This window comes from Otolemur garnettii, unplaced genomic scaffold, assembly GCF_000181295.1.
Source record: "Otolemur garnettii isolate 467f Iridium unplaced genomic scaffold, OtoGar3 scaffold00010, whole genome shotgun sequence".
Classification (NCBI taxonomy): Eukaryota; Metazoa; Chordata; class Mammalia; order Primates; family Galagidae; genus Otolemur; species Otolemur garnettii.
In genome coordinates this window covers 1,368,793-1,387,705 of record NW_003852405.1, presented here as the reverse complement: position 1 = coordinate 1,387,705, position 18,913 = coordinate 1,368,793, and the positions used below count along the sequence as shown (strand labels likewise).

Genomic DNA, 18,913 nt, shown 5'->3' with positions numbered 1-18,913 from the left:
GCACTGAGCACGTGCGTGTTTCAGGAGGCAACACAAGGGAATGCTGCCTGCCTGTAGGATAAGCCAGGTCTCCACTTTCTCCTGATGGAGATCAAAGATAGTGCCTGCCCCAAAGGTAGTGAGAATTCTATAAGGTTGTGCCTGAGACAGAGCTATTGGTGGCCCTACTCTGTCCCCTCAGCGCTCATGTATCTGATGGCTTCTTATTTTTCTCTGGTCATACAAGCATGCTCTGCGCACTCATGGGCCAGAAGTGCCAAGAAGGCGGCACTCTCATTAACCAGAGATGGGATTCAGAGTATAAAAACTCAGCCTGTTTGCTTCTCAGGTGGTGTGATCAGGTGTATTCTCGGCAGCCTCCCTGGACTCCAGCAGGATGGATACCTCTCGCAATGGCGGCCTGCTCATTAATGCATATTTTGGCTTCCCTCCTTTCCTTGTCTCACTTCCTTAAGCCCCTTCTGGTGTCTCCTTTGCTCATATCCCTGTCTCAGGGTCTGCTTCTGGGAAAGCCAATCCCTTGTGCTGAACAGACAGAAGACACTTGATAAATGTTGGCTGGCTCACTAGACTGAAAGCTTCTTGAAGGCAGAACGTATCCATTTGGATACGTTTGTCTCCCAGGTCCAGGTCAGACAGGGTAGCCAGTACTTGCATGTTGGATGAATCAATAGACATGCTCCTTCTGTCTCCTTGTCCTTTCTAGCCTTCCCTTTCCCAGGATCACTTCCCTTTCTCTCAGTCCTACATTTTCTTTCCTGGCTCTCCAGTTTTTTTCTCTTATCCTCTCCTTTCTCCTCTCATGGAGGAAGGATGCTCTGTGCCCGTCTGCCATCCCTAAAGTTCTGCTCTGGAAATGAGCTGCCCTGCAGCACTGTGACATCACTGTACACTAGCCAATGGCTGCCCACCTGGGCTGGACCCTTGGGCTCCTGGGACCAGCTGGCCTTCTATTGATAGGAGAAGGCAACTTCTCCTGCGGGTCCCCTTAATCTTTAGGGCAGCTCCCAGAGCATGGCGCCTTCCTGATTCTACTCTTAGCCCAATGTTCCTCACAGTCAAGCTGCTCTTAGGCCGGAGATGCAGCCTGAAGGTGTCAGGACAGGAAAGCATAGCCACACTGAAGAAGCTGGTGTCTCAGCGGCTGCAGGTGCCTGAGGAGCAGCAGCACCTGCTCTTCCGTGGCCAGCTCCTGGCCGATGACAAGCACCTCTCGGACTACTGCATTGGGCCCAATGCCTCCATCAATGTCATCATGCGACCCTTGGAGAATATGACACAAAAGGAGACCCGCCAGCCCCAGCCCCAGCCCCAGCCCTTGTGGCATCAGCTGGGCCGGGTCCTAGGTAAACACTTCGAGCCACAGGATGCCAAGGCAGTGCTGCAGCTGCTGCGGCAGGAGCACAAGGAGCGCTTGCAGAGGATAAGCCTGGAGGACCTGGAACAGCTGGCGCGGTACCTCCTGGCAGACGAGCAGTGCGTGGGGCCAGCAGGACAGAGGGAGCCCGAGGCAGTGAGCTCAGAGCTCCTGCAACAGGATGGAGGAGGAGGCAGCAGTGGCAGTGGCTGATCAGTAAACCACTGCCCTACTCATTTGCATGCTAAAATTCTCCTGGCCTCATCTTTATATGTTCCATGGGACTTTCCCCACTACTTACTATTGTTGTAGATCTATCCATACCCATTTTGAACCGTGAAAGCAGCTGGAAGACTTCGGGGCCCCTCTCTATCCCTCTAGGGCCTGAGGTCCCTCTCTGAAATACAGAATGATTGTTCCCTGATCACCGACCCCTAGAAGGGTTCTCATCAACAACAGCAGCCCTGAGGGCCAGGTCACATCCCCCTCCTGGGATGGGCAGCTTTGCCCAGCCATGCCCAGTGGCTCCCCAGGCTATCAGCAGCACCCTGGCCCAGGGCTTCCGTGGCTCAAGACAGACCCTCCTTCTCTAATGGCACAGAATGATAGTGTAAGTTCATTTCGCGCCACCTGTCCCCAGGCCTCCAACAGATAAGAGATGAGGAATATCAGGTCTCTGCCCCTTGCCCCTGGGTAAGGCTGCCTCTGCTGTCTGCCTGCTTGTCTTTCCACAGCTTGAGGGACAAAGTCAGCAGAGGTAGGACTAGGAGAGCACCTACTGGGTGCCAGGCCTGAAGCTCTCAGAGACACAGACACAGACCACAAATAGCAGGAAACTGAGAGCCTTAGGTGGAAAAGAGTTTTGCAAAGTCACACACTTGCTGTGACCAGTGTGAACAGATGTGGCCCACCATCCCGAGTCTGATCCATCAGTAGGTATCACTGCATTCTCACTGCCTTCCCAGCACTGTCCAAGGCTCTCCGGGGGAAAAGCAAAGTGTCTGTCAGGACCCATGCCCTTGCAGAGCACTCAGCCTGCGTGGAGAGATAAGTATGAATGGGGAAAGCAAGGAAGCAATGTAGAGCTGTGCACAGCCTCTTTGACCAATTGCCCAGGTGCCACACAGGCCCCAGGTTCAGCACGGGGTTCCTTTTCTCCGTCCTTAGTGTGAGAGAGTGGTCCTTGCAGAGGGCTGAGAGGTCCTCAGGACTCAGCATGGGCTGACTGCGACCAGCACTCACAGGTTATGTGTGGGGTGGGCCAAGCCTGCTCCTTAGTTCCTGTCCAGTCCAGAGCCTACTCTAGGGCCTTTCTTCTTCAGCGGGGGAGGCCTCTTGACAGCTCTGTGAGTGTGTTTGTGCTGGGGCTGTGCCATTTGCCAAGGAAGACAAGCCTATTATCTTTACATTAGAGGAACTAATAGCGCATTTCCCAGGAAATCTGTGAGCAATAAAAATAAGTGGGCTGTTTTATTCCTTTGCTGAGAGAAGCTGGCATGAAGGACAGGGGAAGCCTTTGTATTCTCTCCAGTCTGTGGGAGTGTCAGGGCTGGCAGGAGCAGGCCAGGGGAGGCAGCCACCTCTACTGTTTCTGTCCTCAGCGTTGTAGGGGAGGATATCTCCAATCCCAAGTAGGCAAGAGGGAAAGTCAGCCTGCCTTTCTATGCCATGGTGTGCCTCCCATGACTGATTGCCCCCTTCCCAAGGGGTCTCCAGGCCTGTCCCTCCCCTCAAAAGCTGAGCACAGGAGAGGACACACTACCACTTGAAACTCAGCAAGACCTTGCATCTGTGTGTTACCTCTCCTAGGTGTAGTTGCACTCAGTGCCATGTTTCTCATTGCTGGGTGATAGCTACCGTCCCCTAATGGATGGAATTTATAGTTTTCAGGGAATGGCAGGTGGGGGGATGTTGAGAAGCCTGGGACAGGGTCAGCCTCTAATATTCCAGCAATGAGTTAGAATCCTGTTCTGCGTGGAGAATCCTAGCTCTTGGGCCACTTGTTATGGGGACCTTCACTATGCCTAGTTTTGCCTTATTTCAAACTTAATCCTGTACCAGCAAACCAGCTGAAACTTTCCTGTTCCCTTTTCTGCTTCCCCACTTGGGGGACTGGGAATGGGGAAGTGCTCTTTCTAAATTGCAGCCATGGGTAGATGAGCTCTTTCCCCTTAGCTCCCCTCAGTACCTCTCTCCTACTGTGAAAGGACACATATGTCCCTACAGGTAACAACTTTGCTCAACTGGGAGGCATCTCAGGCAGTCACCACATCCAGGTAGCCAGCTTTATGTTCCTATCCTCAGCGAAATCTGGCTTCTCCTCCCAGTTCCTTCCTGGATCACCTGCAGGCCCCCCCCCATGGGCCCTGGCAGATAGTTTTTCTGATGAAAACAGGCATGGTATCCTGGCGCATGTGCTATTTTGTCACTCCTTTATTCTTCAGCAATAAACATGTATGACCTCTGCCTTAGTTAGTTGGGGCTGCTATAACAAAATACCTTAAATTGGGTAATTTATAAATAGCAGAAATTTATTATTTACAGTTGAAGGCTGGGAAGTCCAAAGTCAAGGTGCCATCAGATTCAGTGTCTTGTGAGGACTGATTCTTCATTGATGATGACTTCTATTTGCCCATACGTGGAAAAAGGGCAAACACACTTCCATCAGTCTCTTTTATGAGGGCACTAATCCCATTTACAAGGGTGAGCCCTCACTGCTTACTTCCCGAAATGCCTTGTCTCTTAATATTGTCACACTGAGGGTTAAGTTTCAATATATGAATTCGGGGGCACACCAACATTCAAACCATAGCAGCTTCCTACCATGTGCCAAACTTGGTGCCTGGTTAGGTTAGCAGGTGAGGAGTCCTGTTTCCTGGACAGAGAGTAGTGCGCCCCCTGCTGTTCCTTTCAGCATGGTGCAGCAGAGAGGGCTGGGGAACCCCTGGCATCCCACCTTGGCCTATGATTGAGATGCAGTGAAGTATTTATAGGTAGCAATATTGCTTTTAATCCTAGTCCTGAATGACAGCACAGGGAGTAGTCTGTCATGATGAAAAGTCTTTCTGGTGTGGAAGAAGCTTACAACATTCCAGGGCCAAAGAGATGATGGATACCTGATTCTAGAAGCAAGCCCCAGTCCTCTCCTCTCCTTCCACACCACCCCCCCAACTTACTCCCATCCCCCAGCATCTGGCTCAGGATTAAGTGAGATTATAGTTATCATATAAGCGTTTCAGTTAATTTATGATTTTATTTTAAGAGATAAGATCTTGGTCTATCACCCATGCTGGAGTGCAGTGGCATCATCATAGCTCCTTGCAGCCTCAAACCCTGTGCTCAAGCAATGCTCCTGCCTCAGCCTCCAAAGGACTGGGACTACACGGGCAGACCATCATGTCCAGCTGATTTTTATTATTATTATTTTTTAGAGATGTTGGTCTCAGTATGTTGCCTAGGCTGACCTTGAACTTGTGGGCTCAAATGATCCTCCCACCTCAGCCTCCCAAATATGGGGATTCCAGCCTGGAGCAACCATGCCTAGCTTCAGTTGTTTTAAACTGGGGAAGAGGAGCATGAGTAGAAGGAAGTAGAATGGTTATGCTTCCCCAGAAAAGAGACAGACTCTAGTTGAGATGCCTGAGGGAGGACACGACATGGCAACACTATGTTGAGATGTGCACAAAGGACAGGCAGGGCTCTAGTCATCTCCTGTCTGTGCTGGGAGAGGTTTTGTTGGGAGATGAGGGCTAGTGGTAGAATAAGCTTCTATTTCCATATCTGGGACTTAGCTTGAACACAACTTTGCTTTTGCTAAATATCAACATAAAAGGCCATAATAAATGCAGTAGGTTCTTTTGGATGCAATTCTAAAATTGGTGAATTCCTCATACTTTAGGGTGGTCCTGTGAGTGGGAGAATATAAATGGAAGCCCAGTAGTACCCAGTCTGTATCTTCACATCAAGACTAATTTGACAAAAGTACCTGCTATGAAATGGATCAATCAGGCTGACCCCTGCACAGACCCAATCTGATAGCCAGAGATCCTGGTGTTGGAAGCCCTGTGTGGGGCATAGGTCTGGGACCAGTCTTGGTTCTGCCATTTGCCTTGAGCCATGGGCAGGTCACTTCTTATCTGTGGGCTGGAGGATCCTCTCATTTGCAAATTAGAAGAAAGGGCTGGACCTGAACTCTAAAGTGTCTTCCCATACTACAGTTCTGTGATGGTGTGAAGTCACAAACATGAGCTGCTGATGGCCCATTTGTGGCAAAGCAACAGGAGCTGGCCTCATACAGAGCCTTGAACAACACATCAGGGACAGACATTTATCATAAGGATGGACAGTGGTGAGATGGTCAGGATGGATTGCTACCAACCGGCATAGATGGTATACATTTTTGTAAAGAATTGTGAAGCTTAAAATATAAAATACCATAGGTATTATTTAGGGATGCATGCCCAGGAAAATATTAAGAAATATTCGGTAGGAATGGAAATACAACCAAGAAAAAGTTCACAAGGGCTTCAATTGTATTATAGAGTTTATTACATCAAGTGGCAGGTAGGTGGGTATTAATTTTCTATTGATGTATAACAAATTTGGTATACTTGGGGCATTGGTTCCAGCACCCTCCTGCCTCAAGTATACCAAAATCCATGCATACTGAAGTCCTAGAGTGGGTTCCAAGGAAGCTGAGTCTATAAAAAGTCAGTCCTCTGCATACACGGGTTTCAGACCTCTCAATACTATATATACTCAATACTATCCTATATTCAAGTTTGGTTGAAAAAAGTCCACATATTAGCAGGTCCTCACAGTTTACACCCATGTTGTTCAAAGGCCAACTGTACTGCAAATTTAGTAGCTTGAAAGCTTATAGTTCAACGGCATATCCTACACGGGTCCTCTGTTTAGGGTCTTACAAAACTGCAATGAAGATATTGACAGGGATGTGTATGTGTTTGTGTGTGTGTGTGTTTCTTTAGAGACAATGAGTTGCTTTGTTACTCAGACTGGAGTGTAGTGATATCATCGCAACCTCAAAGTCTCAGGCTCAAGCAATCCTCCTGCCTCAGCCTGCCAAGTAGCTGAAAGTAAAGGTGACAACACCTGACTTTTTATTTTTGTGGAGACAGGGTTTCACTATGTTGTGCAGTCTGTTCTTGAACTCCTGCGCTCAAGTGATCCTCCTGCATCGGCTTCCCAAAGTGCTGGGATTACAAGAGTGAGCCACCATGTCTAGCCAAGGCTGTGTTCTTATCTGGAGGCATGATGGGGGAAGAATCTTCTTCCAAATTTGTGTTGGCACAATTTCTTTCCTTGTGGTTGCAGGGCTGAGGGACCCAGCTTCTTGATGGATGTTGGTTGGAGGCCACCTGCAGTTACTAGAGACCGCCACAGTTCTTTGCCCTGTGGGCCCTTCCCAATGTGGCTGCTTCCTTTACCAAACCTTCAGGGAGAACCTAGCAAGACCAAGTCTTACACAGTGTAATGTATCACGGGAGTGACACACCTTCACCATTTCCAGGTTCTATTAATTAGAAGCAAGCCACAGGCCCTGCCCCCAATCAAAGGGAAAAGATTACAAAGGCTCAGACATCAGGAGGTGGAGATCATGGGGGCTCCTCACCTGTTCTCTACCGCAAGCATTGATTGTGTCATTATATATGTTTGTATGTACAAAACCATCAATAATAAGTCTATTAGAGTGTTCTGTGTGGCCCCAAGCTGTAGGAACACAGATGAGGAGTGGTCCACTCAGTGGGCCAGCTGAGTCCCAGGCAGGCTTTGAGGAGGAGGTAGCATCTGAACTGGTGGAGGATAGGAGTAGGGGGAGTCAGGGGACAACTGAGATATTTTTTCCTGATACCCAGAGACCCACATTTGACACTTGGAGATTGTCACTTGGCTCAGCATATGACATCTGAACTTGCTGGCTGTCTCATAACACCCAGAGACATATAGACACACCCAAATACACACCCACAGACATGTAAACACCCACAACACCTCAGATTCTGGGTTGGGTCTATGGTGGCAGAGCCAGCTTGCAACAGTAAGTTTTAAACTCTGTGCCACGTACAGTGTCAGGGGTCCAGACTTAGAGCCCAGCTGACCCAGCCCTGCCCAGGCAGCTTGGCCAGAAGATTCCACACAGCAAATTGAAAATAGAAATTGAGGCTAAGTGTAGTGCCTCACAACTGTAATCCTAGCACTCTGGGAGGCTGAGATGGTGGATTGCTTGAGCTCAGGATTTGGAGACCAGCCTGAGCAAGAATGAGACCCCATCCCTACTAAAAATAGAAAAACTAGCTGGGCATTGTGGCAGGCGCCTGTAGTCCCAGCTACTTGGGAGGCTGAGCAAGAAGATTGCTTAAGCCCACGAGTTTGAGGTTGCTGTGCGCTACGATGATGCCATGGCACTCTACCTTGGGAGATAGAATGGGACTCAGTCTCTAAAAAAAAAAAATTCTAAACAGAAATTGAAGACTGCAGAGCCAAGCTTAGGAACTGCCAGGGCTGCAGGAAGAGGTGGCCTGGGCCAACTCTATCTGCAAGTGATGCATCATGCAGTCAGGACACAGGGGTGTTTATAAGAGTGTGTAGGGAGGTCCCCAGGGGCCACACATTTGCATATTAGGTACCAGTTGGGCTTTGCAAGGGTGCCTGCACGTGTACATCAGCCAGCCACAGTAAAGACAGAGACCCCATTCTCTGTACAAACTCTCTAAGACAGCATGTCTACCTTCCTGATCTCTGCCCCGGCCTGGCTCACTCTTCCAGTGCTCTGGGTTGGGTTTGGATAGCTGCCAGCTAGTGACAGGAGAGTGGCCAGAGGGCAGGGTGCCCTGGATCCTGTTGCTGAGCCAGCTGTTATGGAGGTGGCTGAGGTGTGAACAGCTGTAAAGCCCAAGTCCCCTGGCCCTCTGGCCAGCTCCCTGCTGGCTGCCTCCCCCTCCTCCTCCCCCTTTTGGGTCACCTCTCTCCTTCCTCTGTCCTCTCTGGATTTCATCTTGTACCTCTTCACTACCCCATTTCCCTCCTGTACTCTTTGGCCACATTTGAGGTCAGTTTGGCTGCACTGTGTGGACATCGGGGTACTTCCTTTTGACTTTTTCTCTCTCCATTCCTTATATCTCTTTCCACCCACCCTTGGCTCCCTGCTCTCTCCTCCCATTCCTTTCACAGAATCTACCCTTCTATTAAACGTCCCCACCCCAGCACCTCTTCTCCTTGTCCTCCTGTGTGTCCTCTTTCTCTTTTATCTTCCCGGACTCTCCCAGTGATCAAGAATGGACAGAGACTTGGAATCCATTACCTCTGAGTGTGTCCCCAGCCCTCCAGCGGCCCCGCACCAGGGCAACACTAATTCATAGGCATGTGTAGCCTGGTGCTTGAGTTTCAGGAGAAAGTCTTATTGCATGTGTGCTCCTATTTGTTGATATAGACCCCAAAGCAGATACGACACACATCCAGAGAAAGGGCCCAGATACCTGTACACAGAGGGTCGACACAGACAGCCTTGCTCATAGATTGACATGCTGGCAGGGAGGTGGGACTGCCCAGGCTGGCATGCCTGCCAGGGGAGTGTGAGCAACCACTTCTTACAGCCACAGTGGCCAGCAGTCCAATGCTGAGTCCCTGCACTTCCTCCCATGGCTCTGCCCCAACCAGCCCAGCTGGCTCTGAACATCCTCCTTCTTGGCTCAGCTCCTGTGTCTCTCCCGGCTCCTCCCTGGAGGCTGCTTGGCTCCGCTGGACTCTGGGGCTATAAATCCCCCTCTGGAAAGGGCTGTAACCCGAGGAGCCAGCAGGAAGCCCGAGCCCACAGCATGGCTCCTACCTGCCTCTGTGTTCCCTCCAACAGCATTTCCCATCACGGTGATTTAAGGCCTCCCAGGCAGCCCTTAGCAGCTCCCACTGCCCTTGTAGAAGGGGTATAAATATGAGGTAACTACTGTCAGCGAGCTGGCCATAAACCCATCACAGCCCACTGCAGTGGGGCCAGGTCTGCCTTCCAGGACTGGCTGAATCTGCCTTGTCAGCCAGCTGCCCTTGGATGAGCCACAGGGCACCCATGCCTGGGATGTTATTTATGAGCCTTCAACACCAGGATCAAAGCCGCTGTCCATCAGAGACGGCAGGGTGGAGGCCCTCTGAGCCCCACTCTGGTCTCTCCTCTTTTCCAGACAACCTTAGGCCACTGCTGCTACTTAAACTTGAATGTTGATGCATCACAGAAAGCCTCGGTACTCCCAAGGTTCCCCGGAGTCCCCTTCCACACACACACCAGGACAGGGATTCCAAAGGAGCTTTGGTGACAGAGTTGGGGTGCAGGCTCCAGTCTTTCTCCAGACCTTACACCCCTCTGTGCTGCCAGACGTCCTGGGGCCGTTTGTGCTATGAACATGGGAGCTAGGAGGCAAGGTGAGGTGAGAGAGCCGTCTTAGGGCTGACTGGGGTTGAGTATTGAGATACCTCCTAACCGTGAGACTTTGTTTTTCTTTCTGTTTTTATTTTCAAACAACTCATGACATATAAGTAACTATGAAATTTTGGGTTGGTCACATGGTCTCTCTGACCCTCCTGGGACTCTATGGTATGGAGGGATAATAATGTCTTCCTAGTGGGAAGTTAAGAGTACCCAATGAGATGAGGTCTGTGAAAGGGTTGGAAATTCTGAAGAGCTATGCAGAATTAAGGCTTATGCTCATCCCCGTCTCCCCCATGTAGCTCTCTATGTCACCAAAAGAATCCACTAGCAGAGTTTACAGATACAGGAATTTATTGCAGAGAGATGAGTAGTTTACAGGATGGCTGGAAGGGCCCAGGAACTAGGCCTGGACACTTAGCCAGAGCACTCAAGCTAAGCAGAGCCCCCAGACATGTCACTGCCACCCGGCCCCTGCATTCCAGGAGGGGAGCACCCAGAGCCCCCAGCACCTGCCTCTCACCTGGCTCATGTCCATGCAGAAGTCACGTATCTGCTTGGGAGCAGTCAGATTGTGAGGAAACCTTAGCTGAAAGGGAGTCCTAGCATGTAGATTTTACTTTCCATCAAGCTAGAAGGGGATTGGACTGTGGGAAATTCCATAAAACAAATGACCCAGTTTCTTCATCAAATAAGTTGCTATAGGTAGAAAAGAAGAAAAAGAAAAAGAGAGGGGGGAATCTACAGATTAAAAGCAACTGAAGAGACTTGTCAAATAATTGCACCCTATGAAGTTCTTTGCATCTTTATTTGAAGAATCTGTTAAAAGAAAAAGCAAAACAATCAGGAATCTTTGAACAGGCTCTGTAATCCCAGCACTCTGGGGACCTGAGGCAGAAGGATCACTTGAAGCCAGGAGTTCAAGACCAGCCTGGGCAATGTGGTGAGATCCCCATCTCTACAAAAAATAAGAAAAATTAGCTGGGCTTGGTGACACATGTCCATAGTCCCAGCTACTCAGGGGACTGAGGTGGGGAGGATCACTTAAGCCCAAGAGTTTATAGCTGCGGTGAGCCATGATGCTGCTGCTGCACGCACTCCAGCCCAGGTGACAGAGCAAGAACCTGTCTCTAAAACAACAACAAGAAGCCATCTTTTAGAAATGCATGGGGAAATATTTCTGGTTGAAAGGATATATTAGATTTGCTTCAGAATAATCCAGTAAAGTAGGACAGAGGAAGATTCTACAGTGATAGAGTGATAGTGTGGTTACTGTAGAAACTGGGTGACCAGTGTATGGGGTTAATCATATCACTCTATTTTTGTAATTATTTGAAATGTTTTGTAATAAAAGTTTATTTTTATTTATTTGAGACAGAGTCTCACTATGTCACCCTCAGTAGAGTGCTGTGTTGTCACAGCTCACAGCAACTTCAAAGTCTTGGGCTTAAGCGATTCTCCTGCCTCAGCCTCCCAAGCAGCTGGGATTACAAGTGTCCGCCACAACATCTGGCTATATTTTGGCTGCAGGTGCCATTGTTTTTTAGCAGGCCCAGGCTGGATTTGAACCCACCAGCTCCAGTGTATGTGGCTGGCACCCTAGCTGCTGAGCTATGACGCCGAGCCTACATTTTTTTTTTAAAAGGTTCACTTCAGTGGCTCTTCTTTCTGCCCAAGCCTTGCCACCAATGGGTGCTGCTGTGCTGTGACCTCAGGTGCCACCGGTATCTGTTTTGTCACAATGAGCCACCCACTGCCAACATCCCATCCTCTGATGCTTGCCAGCTCTCTGTTGCTACAAAATGCAACTTGTTCAGAAAGCCAGTCCCAGATTCTCATTTCCTTGAGGGTTTCTTGCTTGGAATCTTTTCTGGTATGAGTTACTGTTCTAAATTGGAGACAACAGATTCCATTCTGGCTGATTTAAGCAGAAAGGAATTTATTAGAGGATATTAGGTAGTTCATAGAATCTTGGAGAGGGCCGAGAAACTACATGGCCTGTAACAGAACAGCCAGGAGAAATAAATACTCAAGCTGTTCCATGGGACGGATCTGGTGGAAACACTGTTGTGCTCCCCACACTCCAGGGGACAAACACTAGAAACCACCCCCAACTGACTAAGGTGACTTAATCCACGTCTGCCTTCCAATGCTTCCCATTTCTTTCCACCTACATACCTTCCCTTCCCCTCCTCTGCCCCTGCCCTAGGTTTATATGGGAATTTGCTTGGTGGAACTGGGTCTCATGGGGACCCTAGCTGCAAAGGAGTCTAGAAAAGGTAGCTAGCTGTATGCTTTCCAGCCGTGTTAGCACTGGAATGCAAAATCTCTGTGTGTGTGTCTTTAAGAGAGTTTTCTTGCTAGGTTCCTCAGATCCCAGCGCAAGGACCTGCCCTTGGCACTGGACAGTCTTTTGTTGTTTCCTGCTGAGGTTGTTAAATTCAGGCATTGGCAAGGCATACATTCAGCCCCATGCCCTTCATTTATAACATGTACATGGAGTTTAGAATTTACAAAGAGCTCTCACATACTTTTCCTCTTTTAGTCATTTCAATAAACTCAAAAAATTGGACTTATCATCCCCATTTTATATTTGAGGAGATTGAAACTCAGAAATGTTGAGTTCTCAAGGTCAAAGAACTGGTATGTATACATGTTCACATAGCAAAACCAATATCCAAATCCTCTACTTTCCTTCCCTACCCACATAGATAGAATAATTTATTGCAATTTTAGTTTGTGGATTGATCTTGCTTTTGTGGCTAATTGTCCTTCCCTCATCTCAAGGATGCAGTCAGGCCTTTGTGCAACCTTGCCTTACACCAAGTTTTGGTGTGAATGGCACAGCTTAGGGGTCAGAGCATAGGTCCTCAAGTTAGAAGACAGTAAGCTACTTGTGAGCTGGGCTGACCTTGGACATGTTACTTCAACCAATGTGGCTAATAATGATAGCATCTGCCATAGAAATTTGTAGATAGGACTAAATGAATTAAAACAGGTGACAAGTTAATAGTAAATGTTCAGTAAATTTTGTCATTGTTGATACTGTTTTAGGGTCCAAAACAGCGATAGTCAAGCATCCAGAAAATCACTCTCATCCTTACATGACTTTTGTTTTGCAAAATCTAGGTGCATTGATAGGATTTTCCTGGGTTCTCTTGGAGGAGGTGGTGAAGGGAACGATGTTTGGAGGAAAGTTTAGAGGAAAGCAAACTCAAGGGGAAGTGTTGGGGGATCCATAGCATTTGGGATCGTAGTCATCCTTCCTGTGGTGCCTCAGGGAGGTGACAAAGCCTTGGGGTACCCTAAGAACATTGACTCTCAGCAGAAACTCTTATACCAATTTGGCCCAGAAACAGGGGATCCATCACCCTTCATGAGCCATGAGACTTGGTCAATGAGCATATGGAAAGGATGCACAGAGATCAGCAGGCCTTTCCCTGAATGTTCTGCTATATAGGAGACCTAAGTCTTGGCTCCCCTCTGATGGATGGGTGAGCAAGGACATTCTAACACAGAAAATTAAATTTCCCTCTGGATGGAGGCTTGAAACAGATTACATTTAATTTGGAAGGAAAAGTGTGACACTTTTTATACAATGTATTGGAGAGTAAAATTCCTTACTTATGATACCCTATCCTGTTGTCATCCAGAACGGGGCCCTGACGAAACCGAAATTTAGGCAAAGATTGCCTTGGAAACCTGGGTCTTTATTCCTTTGGCCTTGTCTAAAGTACTATCAGAGATCAAAGCTCTTTTTCTTCCCATTCACAAAGTCACTCCCTGTTGAGGACACAGATGAGTTAGGTAAACAAAAGCTTAGGTCTCAGCTCTGCCACTTCCCAGCCAGGTGTGAGGTGGAGTAGGTCACCAGTAAAATGAAATAATTAAATTCCCTTCACAGAGCTATCATGAGAATTGCGTGAGATAATGGAAGTTAAGTGCTCTTTGTAAGTCACATTGTCAACATGCAATGTGACTACTGTGCCTTCATGGAGATTTAAGCCAATGACAAGAATGTGATGGTTTTGTGGTATGTCAACTTGACCAAATTACATTTCCCATGATAGCTCTGTGTGCTTTTGGAAAGGTTGGGCCATAGGCGATAATCTCTCATGAGATGATTATCTTTTTTAGAGAAAAGAAGGAAACAGGGCCATTTTGTCACATATACTCCCCTTCTCCTAGTTATTCAGTCAACACAAATCTAGATGCTGTTGTAAAGGAATTTTGTGCATGTAATTACAGTCCCTAATCAGTTGACTTTAAATAAGGAGATTATCCTGGGTGGGCCTGACTCAAGCAGTTAGCTTTCTAAAAGAGGGACTTGTGCCTGTGGGATCTGGCCTGTTATGACCTTCTTTTTTGGCCTGACTGCTTAGCCAACTCCATACTTATGTGAGCCAATTCCTTATAATAAAACATATACATTTCCTGCTGGTTCTGCTTCTCTGTTGAACTGTGACTGATACAGAGCACTGTTCCAGGGACACAGTGTGGTGGGAGGCACTGGGTAGGAGGCACAACAGTCAGATGTACCTAGGCAACTAGGTCCTCAGCATCAGCCAGAGTGACAACTGTCTGATTGTGTCATGGCACCTTGGGCCACAATACAGCAAAACTGACAAGAGACCATTTTCTGATCTAGGTGGCAAATTGTAGTTATTTGAGAAGAAAACGTTATTTTTATTGTTGGAGAACAATTGAGTGTACAATGAACCTGCTTGTACTACTTGTGTTTGCTGGGTGAAGTCCCTCTATTAATAGTGTCCTGCCCCTAAGAGGTGTCCCACACACTATGGCCCCATACCCTCCTCCCTCCTTCCCTCTCTTCTTTCCCCCCTTCCCCTTTCCCCCAATTGTCCTCATATTGGAATTAAGTACATTGGGTTCTTCCTTCTCCATTCTTGTGATGCTTCCATCCAAATTAATACAAAAGATGTAAAGTTGCCATCTTTTTTAGTGGCTGTATAGTATCCCATAGTATACATATACCATAGCTTGTTAATCCATTCCTGGATTGGTGGGCATTTAGGTTGTTTCCACATTTTGGCAATTGTAAATTGAGCTGCAATAAGCAGTCTAGTGAAAATGTCCTTGTGGTAAAATGATTTTTTTTTCTTCTGGGTAGATGCCTATTAATGGAATTGCAGGATCAAATGGGAGGTCTAGTTTGAGTTCTTTGAGGGTTCTCCATACTTCCTTCCAAAAGGGTTGTATTAGTTTTCAGTCCCACCAGCAGTGTAAAAGCGTTCCCTTCTCTCCACAACCATGCCAGCATCTGCAGCTTTGAGTCTTTATGATGTGTCAGGTTATCTGTTCTGGCTCCTGGCTTCTCCCTACTTCCTATGAAATGTATAGACCAGCTTCTTCCTCACTGACGCAATAAATATTATTTGAATGCTTACCATGTGCTGTCCCCCACCCCCTACTTAGGACCTGTGACTAGCTGAGGCACCAAGAGCAAAGGGAACATGGACCAGCCAGGGGAAGAAGGCGGTCATAAACACCTGCTAGGGCCACATGGGCAGCTGCAGAAACAAAGACTGTGTTTCCTGATGTGTTTGTATGTGTGCTTCCATCATGCAAATATTTCTATTTTCTTTCTCCCTCTCATTCCCTAATCATCTAACATAAGATGTCTAGATAGTAGTTAACTTTATCTCAGAATTTAAGTTATAGGATATTAAAAGGAGGAGTGTGGATCAACTCGGAGAAGGAACATTGAGCTCCTACCCTCATTGAGCTCACATTCTAGTGGAGGAAAGAAATAAAGAAACAAATAAATAAAATATGTAGGTATCAGTTAGTGATAAGGCATAAGGAAAAAATAAAGCAGGTAAGAGGGACAGGGAATATGCTTGTGTGTGTGTGTGTGATTTTACATACAGTGGAAATAAAGGAAAGCCCTCTCTACAGGTAACATTTGGGCAGTGGGAAAGAACAAGTGCAAAGGTCCTGAGGTACAGCATTAGAGGAAGCCTGCTGTGTCTGGGACAGGAAGATGGAGACACAGCACAGCATGCAGTATGTTGAGGGGTGTGGAGACCAGGTCACACAGAGCTTTGTGGCTCATGCTGAGGACTTCTTTACCCTGAGTGAGATGAGGAGGAGGACAGGGCTTTGGACTCAGGAGTGACATGCTCTGACTTAGGTTTTCATACAAATATCTCAACTGCCTGGAAGCCTGACCCTGCACTTGAACATCTAGGGAAGGAGGACTGTCTTACTGGATACCCACATGTTACTGGCTTCTCCCTGTTTCTGACCTAGACCTACCCCAACAGTGTGAGAGCACTTAGGTTCAGGGCTATGTGGATGGGTGGCCAGAGAAGAGGAGTCTGGTGGTGTTTCCACTCCAACCCAACCCAGAGCTCCAGCGCCTGGATGGTTTTGTAAGGTTTTTGAAAACCAAATGAACCTAGTTTGATTAGATTCCTTGAACATGAACCAGGTCCTCCATGTGGGCTGGGTTGAGCCGAATCCTGAGGTTCTAAAGTTGATGAAGTGCCTCTGTGCTGGTGGAGCCTTGCAGGAGGAAACAGACACATCTGTGACACGCTGTACTGCAGTGTGAGGGGGCCGGTCACATCATATCAGAAAGAAAGGAGTGGACACGGTGCTAGGGGTGGGGAGTAAGTGGGGGATTTAGTGCATAGATGGCACCAGAGCTGGCATGTCAAAAAGAAAGGTTGGGCTGGTATGGTGGCTCACACCTGTAATCTTAGCACTCTCAGTGGCTGAGGCAGGAGGATCACTTAAGGACAGGAGGTGGAGACCAGGCTAGACCATCTGGGGAAACCCCAGATTTACAAAAAATAAAATAAAATAATTAGTATTTGGCAACATGTAGCCTGTATCTCAGCTACTCAGAGGCTGAGGCAGGAGGATCACTTGAGTCCAGGAGTTTGAGGTTGCAGTAAGCTATGAGGGGACCATCGCACTCCAGCCTGTATGGCAGAGTAAGAACCTATCATTTTAAAAAAGAAGTTGGACTGGCAGATCAGGAAGAGGGAATGCCCTGACCAAGACACACGGATATGAACATGTGTGAAAGGTAAGAGAGTCTCAATCTCAAACTCAGGTGGGAGGTTAATTAAATTTTCTTTAATTTCTAAAATAGCTTAAATTCTCTTTTGACGCTTGCTGCCTAACCTTGGTCACTCTGGTGGAACCCCTCACTTTCCCTGGAACTATTCCAACTCTTGAGAGCTTGTGGCAAGCCTAGAGGTAGGGACATTTGCCTTTGACATTGTCTGGCCCTGGTGGCCTGTTCTAGTCCCAAACAGCCCCAACCCATGGCTGGCCCTTGTAGCCTGAGGCTCTCTGTTCCTTTCTTCCCAGCTGGATGGTTGTATATGGGCCTCCCAGAGGTAAAGACGGGAAGTCTGGTCTCTGAGAACACCATGCTGCAGGGGATTCCAGGGTCCTCCCCAACAAGGAGAGCCTTTTGGGCTGTGCTAGGTCACCCAACAGTTCTGGAACCCAGTTTTGCCTGTATTAAGGGCGTAATTAATAAGTACTTTGGGGTGAGTGGGTAGAGAAAATGAAATGGGAAGGGAGAATCCCAGGACAGCAAAGGGTGTCAGAGCTGAGAGTGGTCAGGGACCTTGACTCTCATGCTGGCATTAGTCCTGGCCTTTCTGGGCTAGGCCTTCTAGCTGTGGTTTGACAGGCCGTGTCTCCTCTACACTGTGGACCAGCCAAAGATGCCTCCTGGGCAAGGGCAGGGGCTGGGAGAGTAGGAGGGTGTGCTGGATTAGCTTGAGAACTCCGTTGGTGCCCCTGGGTTCTCAAGGCACTGATTGTTCTTAGGAGTGCGTGTATATGTGTGAGGGAGGGGGGATGTTTGCAGGTTTCCTGGTGGAGGGAGCCCCTGAATGGAGCAATGAGAACCCTAAGATCTCTCAGCAGGCATTAGAGGCTCACAGGGGCTGCCCTGCTGTTTGGAGACTCTAAAGAGCCAGGATTTATGTCCCTTTCCTGCTCCCACGCCTCTGGCTGAGGAGGGCAGCTCATTTTTCACGGGTGCCGCGTGACTTTCCAGACTGTATTTTCAGCCGCAGTTTGACGTCAGGCTCTCGCTCTGTCCCAAGGGATGGGCTTTGTACATTTCCAGGCTGCCAGACCAGAGCCTCCCAGCCCTTCGGGGCTCTGGTGCTGTCCCCACTGCCAGCGCTGGCAGCTCCCTGGGTGGCGGGGGTCGGGAGCTCCACGGGAGGGAAGGTAGACCCGGGAGCAGGAGGGGAGTCCAGGTGAGCTAGTACTGCAGTCCCGCCCGCCGGGACCTACGCAGTGCGTGCGAGGTGAGTGGGCGGGGTGGGGGCGGTCCAGACCACGGAATGGGGGCGGAACACCCTGAGGTAGGAGGAGCCAGCTGGCTTGGCCGACATAGGAGGCGGACACGTTTGTCTCAGGCTGCTTCTCTGTCCCAAGACTTAAAAAGTGGAGGCAAGATAAGAAAATGAGGGGGTGGGGCCAAGGAAGAGGAAGATGGGAGAGGATGGAAGGGGCAGAAGAAACGAATAACACAATCACAATCACCTTGGTGGGGTGCATCAGCATTCCCATTTGTTTCCGTCATTTAATCCCCCAAACAACTTTGCTGTGGATATCATTCTCTTTTTACAGATGGAGAAAAGCTGTTGCCGAGAAACCACACTTGGCTCACAATGCCTAAAACTCAGCCCAGCCTTGCCTTTGGCTTCCGTGTCAGAGTCAAAGGTGTGAATGTGCTCTCAGGGCAGAGCGCCTTGGCACGCCTGAATTTGCCTCAAACAGTTGCCCCCAAATACTGACCATGGCTGACGTCTTGGGGGGGTCTCCATTCTCATCCCATCTGTGGACAGGGGCTCCATCTGTGCCAAGCAACCCAAATACAGTCAAGAGGCTTCAGTTCCAGTTTCTGCCCTAATACTTGCTTTCTGTGCGTCTCTAGGATAGTCATTAACCTCTCTGGGCCTCTCCTGCCTGACTGCTTTGTACTGATTAGTTCAGCATGTCCTGGACTGCCCATGTCTCCTCTGCACCCATCCCCCCCACACATACACTTGGAACCCTGCTGCTCCTTGCCCCAAATGCCAATGTCTCTGGTTAACTTGGCCCCAGCTGTTCCAGACCAG

General features: G+C 48.5%; 1 protein-coding gene across 1 annotated transcript; it reads left to right on the top strand.

Annotated features, from left to right (window-relative positions):
• The first annotated feature begins 890 nt into the window (after nt 1-890).
• On the top strand, nt 891-1,570 carry UBL4B (ubiquitin like 4B). Its single transcript, XM_003803944.3, has one exon. It carries the CDS (start codon nt 1,046-1,048, stop codon nt 1,568-1,570), a length of 525 nt encoding a protein of 174 aa, XP_003803992.2. The 5' UTR covers nt 891-1,045.
• Nucleotides 1,571-18,913: the final 17,343 nt, after the last annotated feature.

What these genes read in the sequence shown, in the direction of transcription:
- UBL4B (XM_003803944.3), top strand. Translation starts at nt 1,046, where the DNA reads ATGTTCCTCACAGTCAAGCTGCTCTTAGGCCGGAGATGCAGCCTGAAG.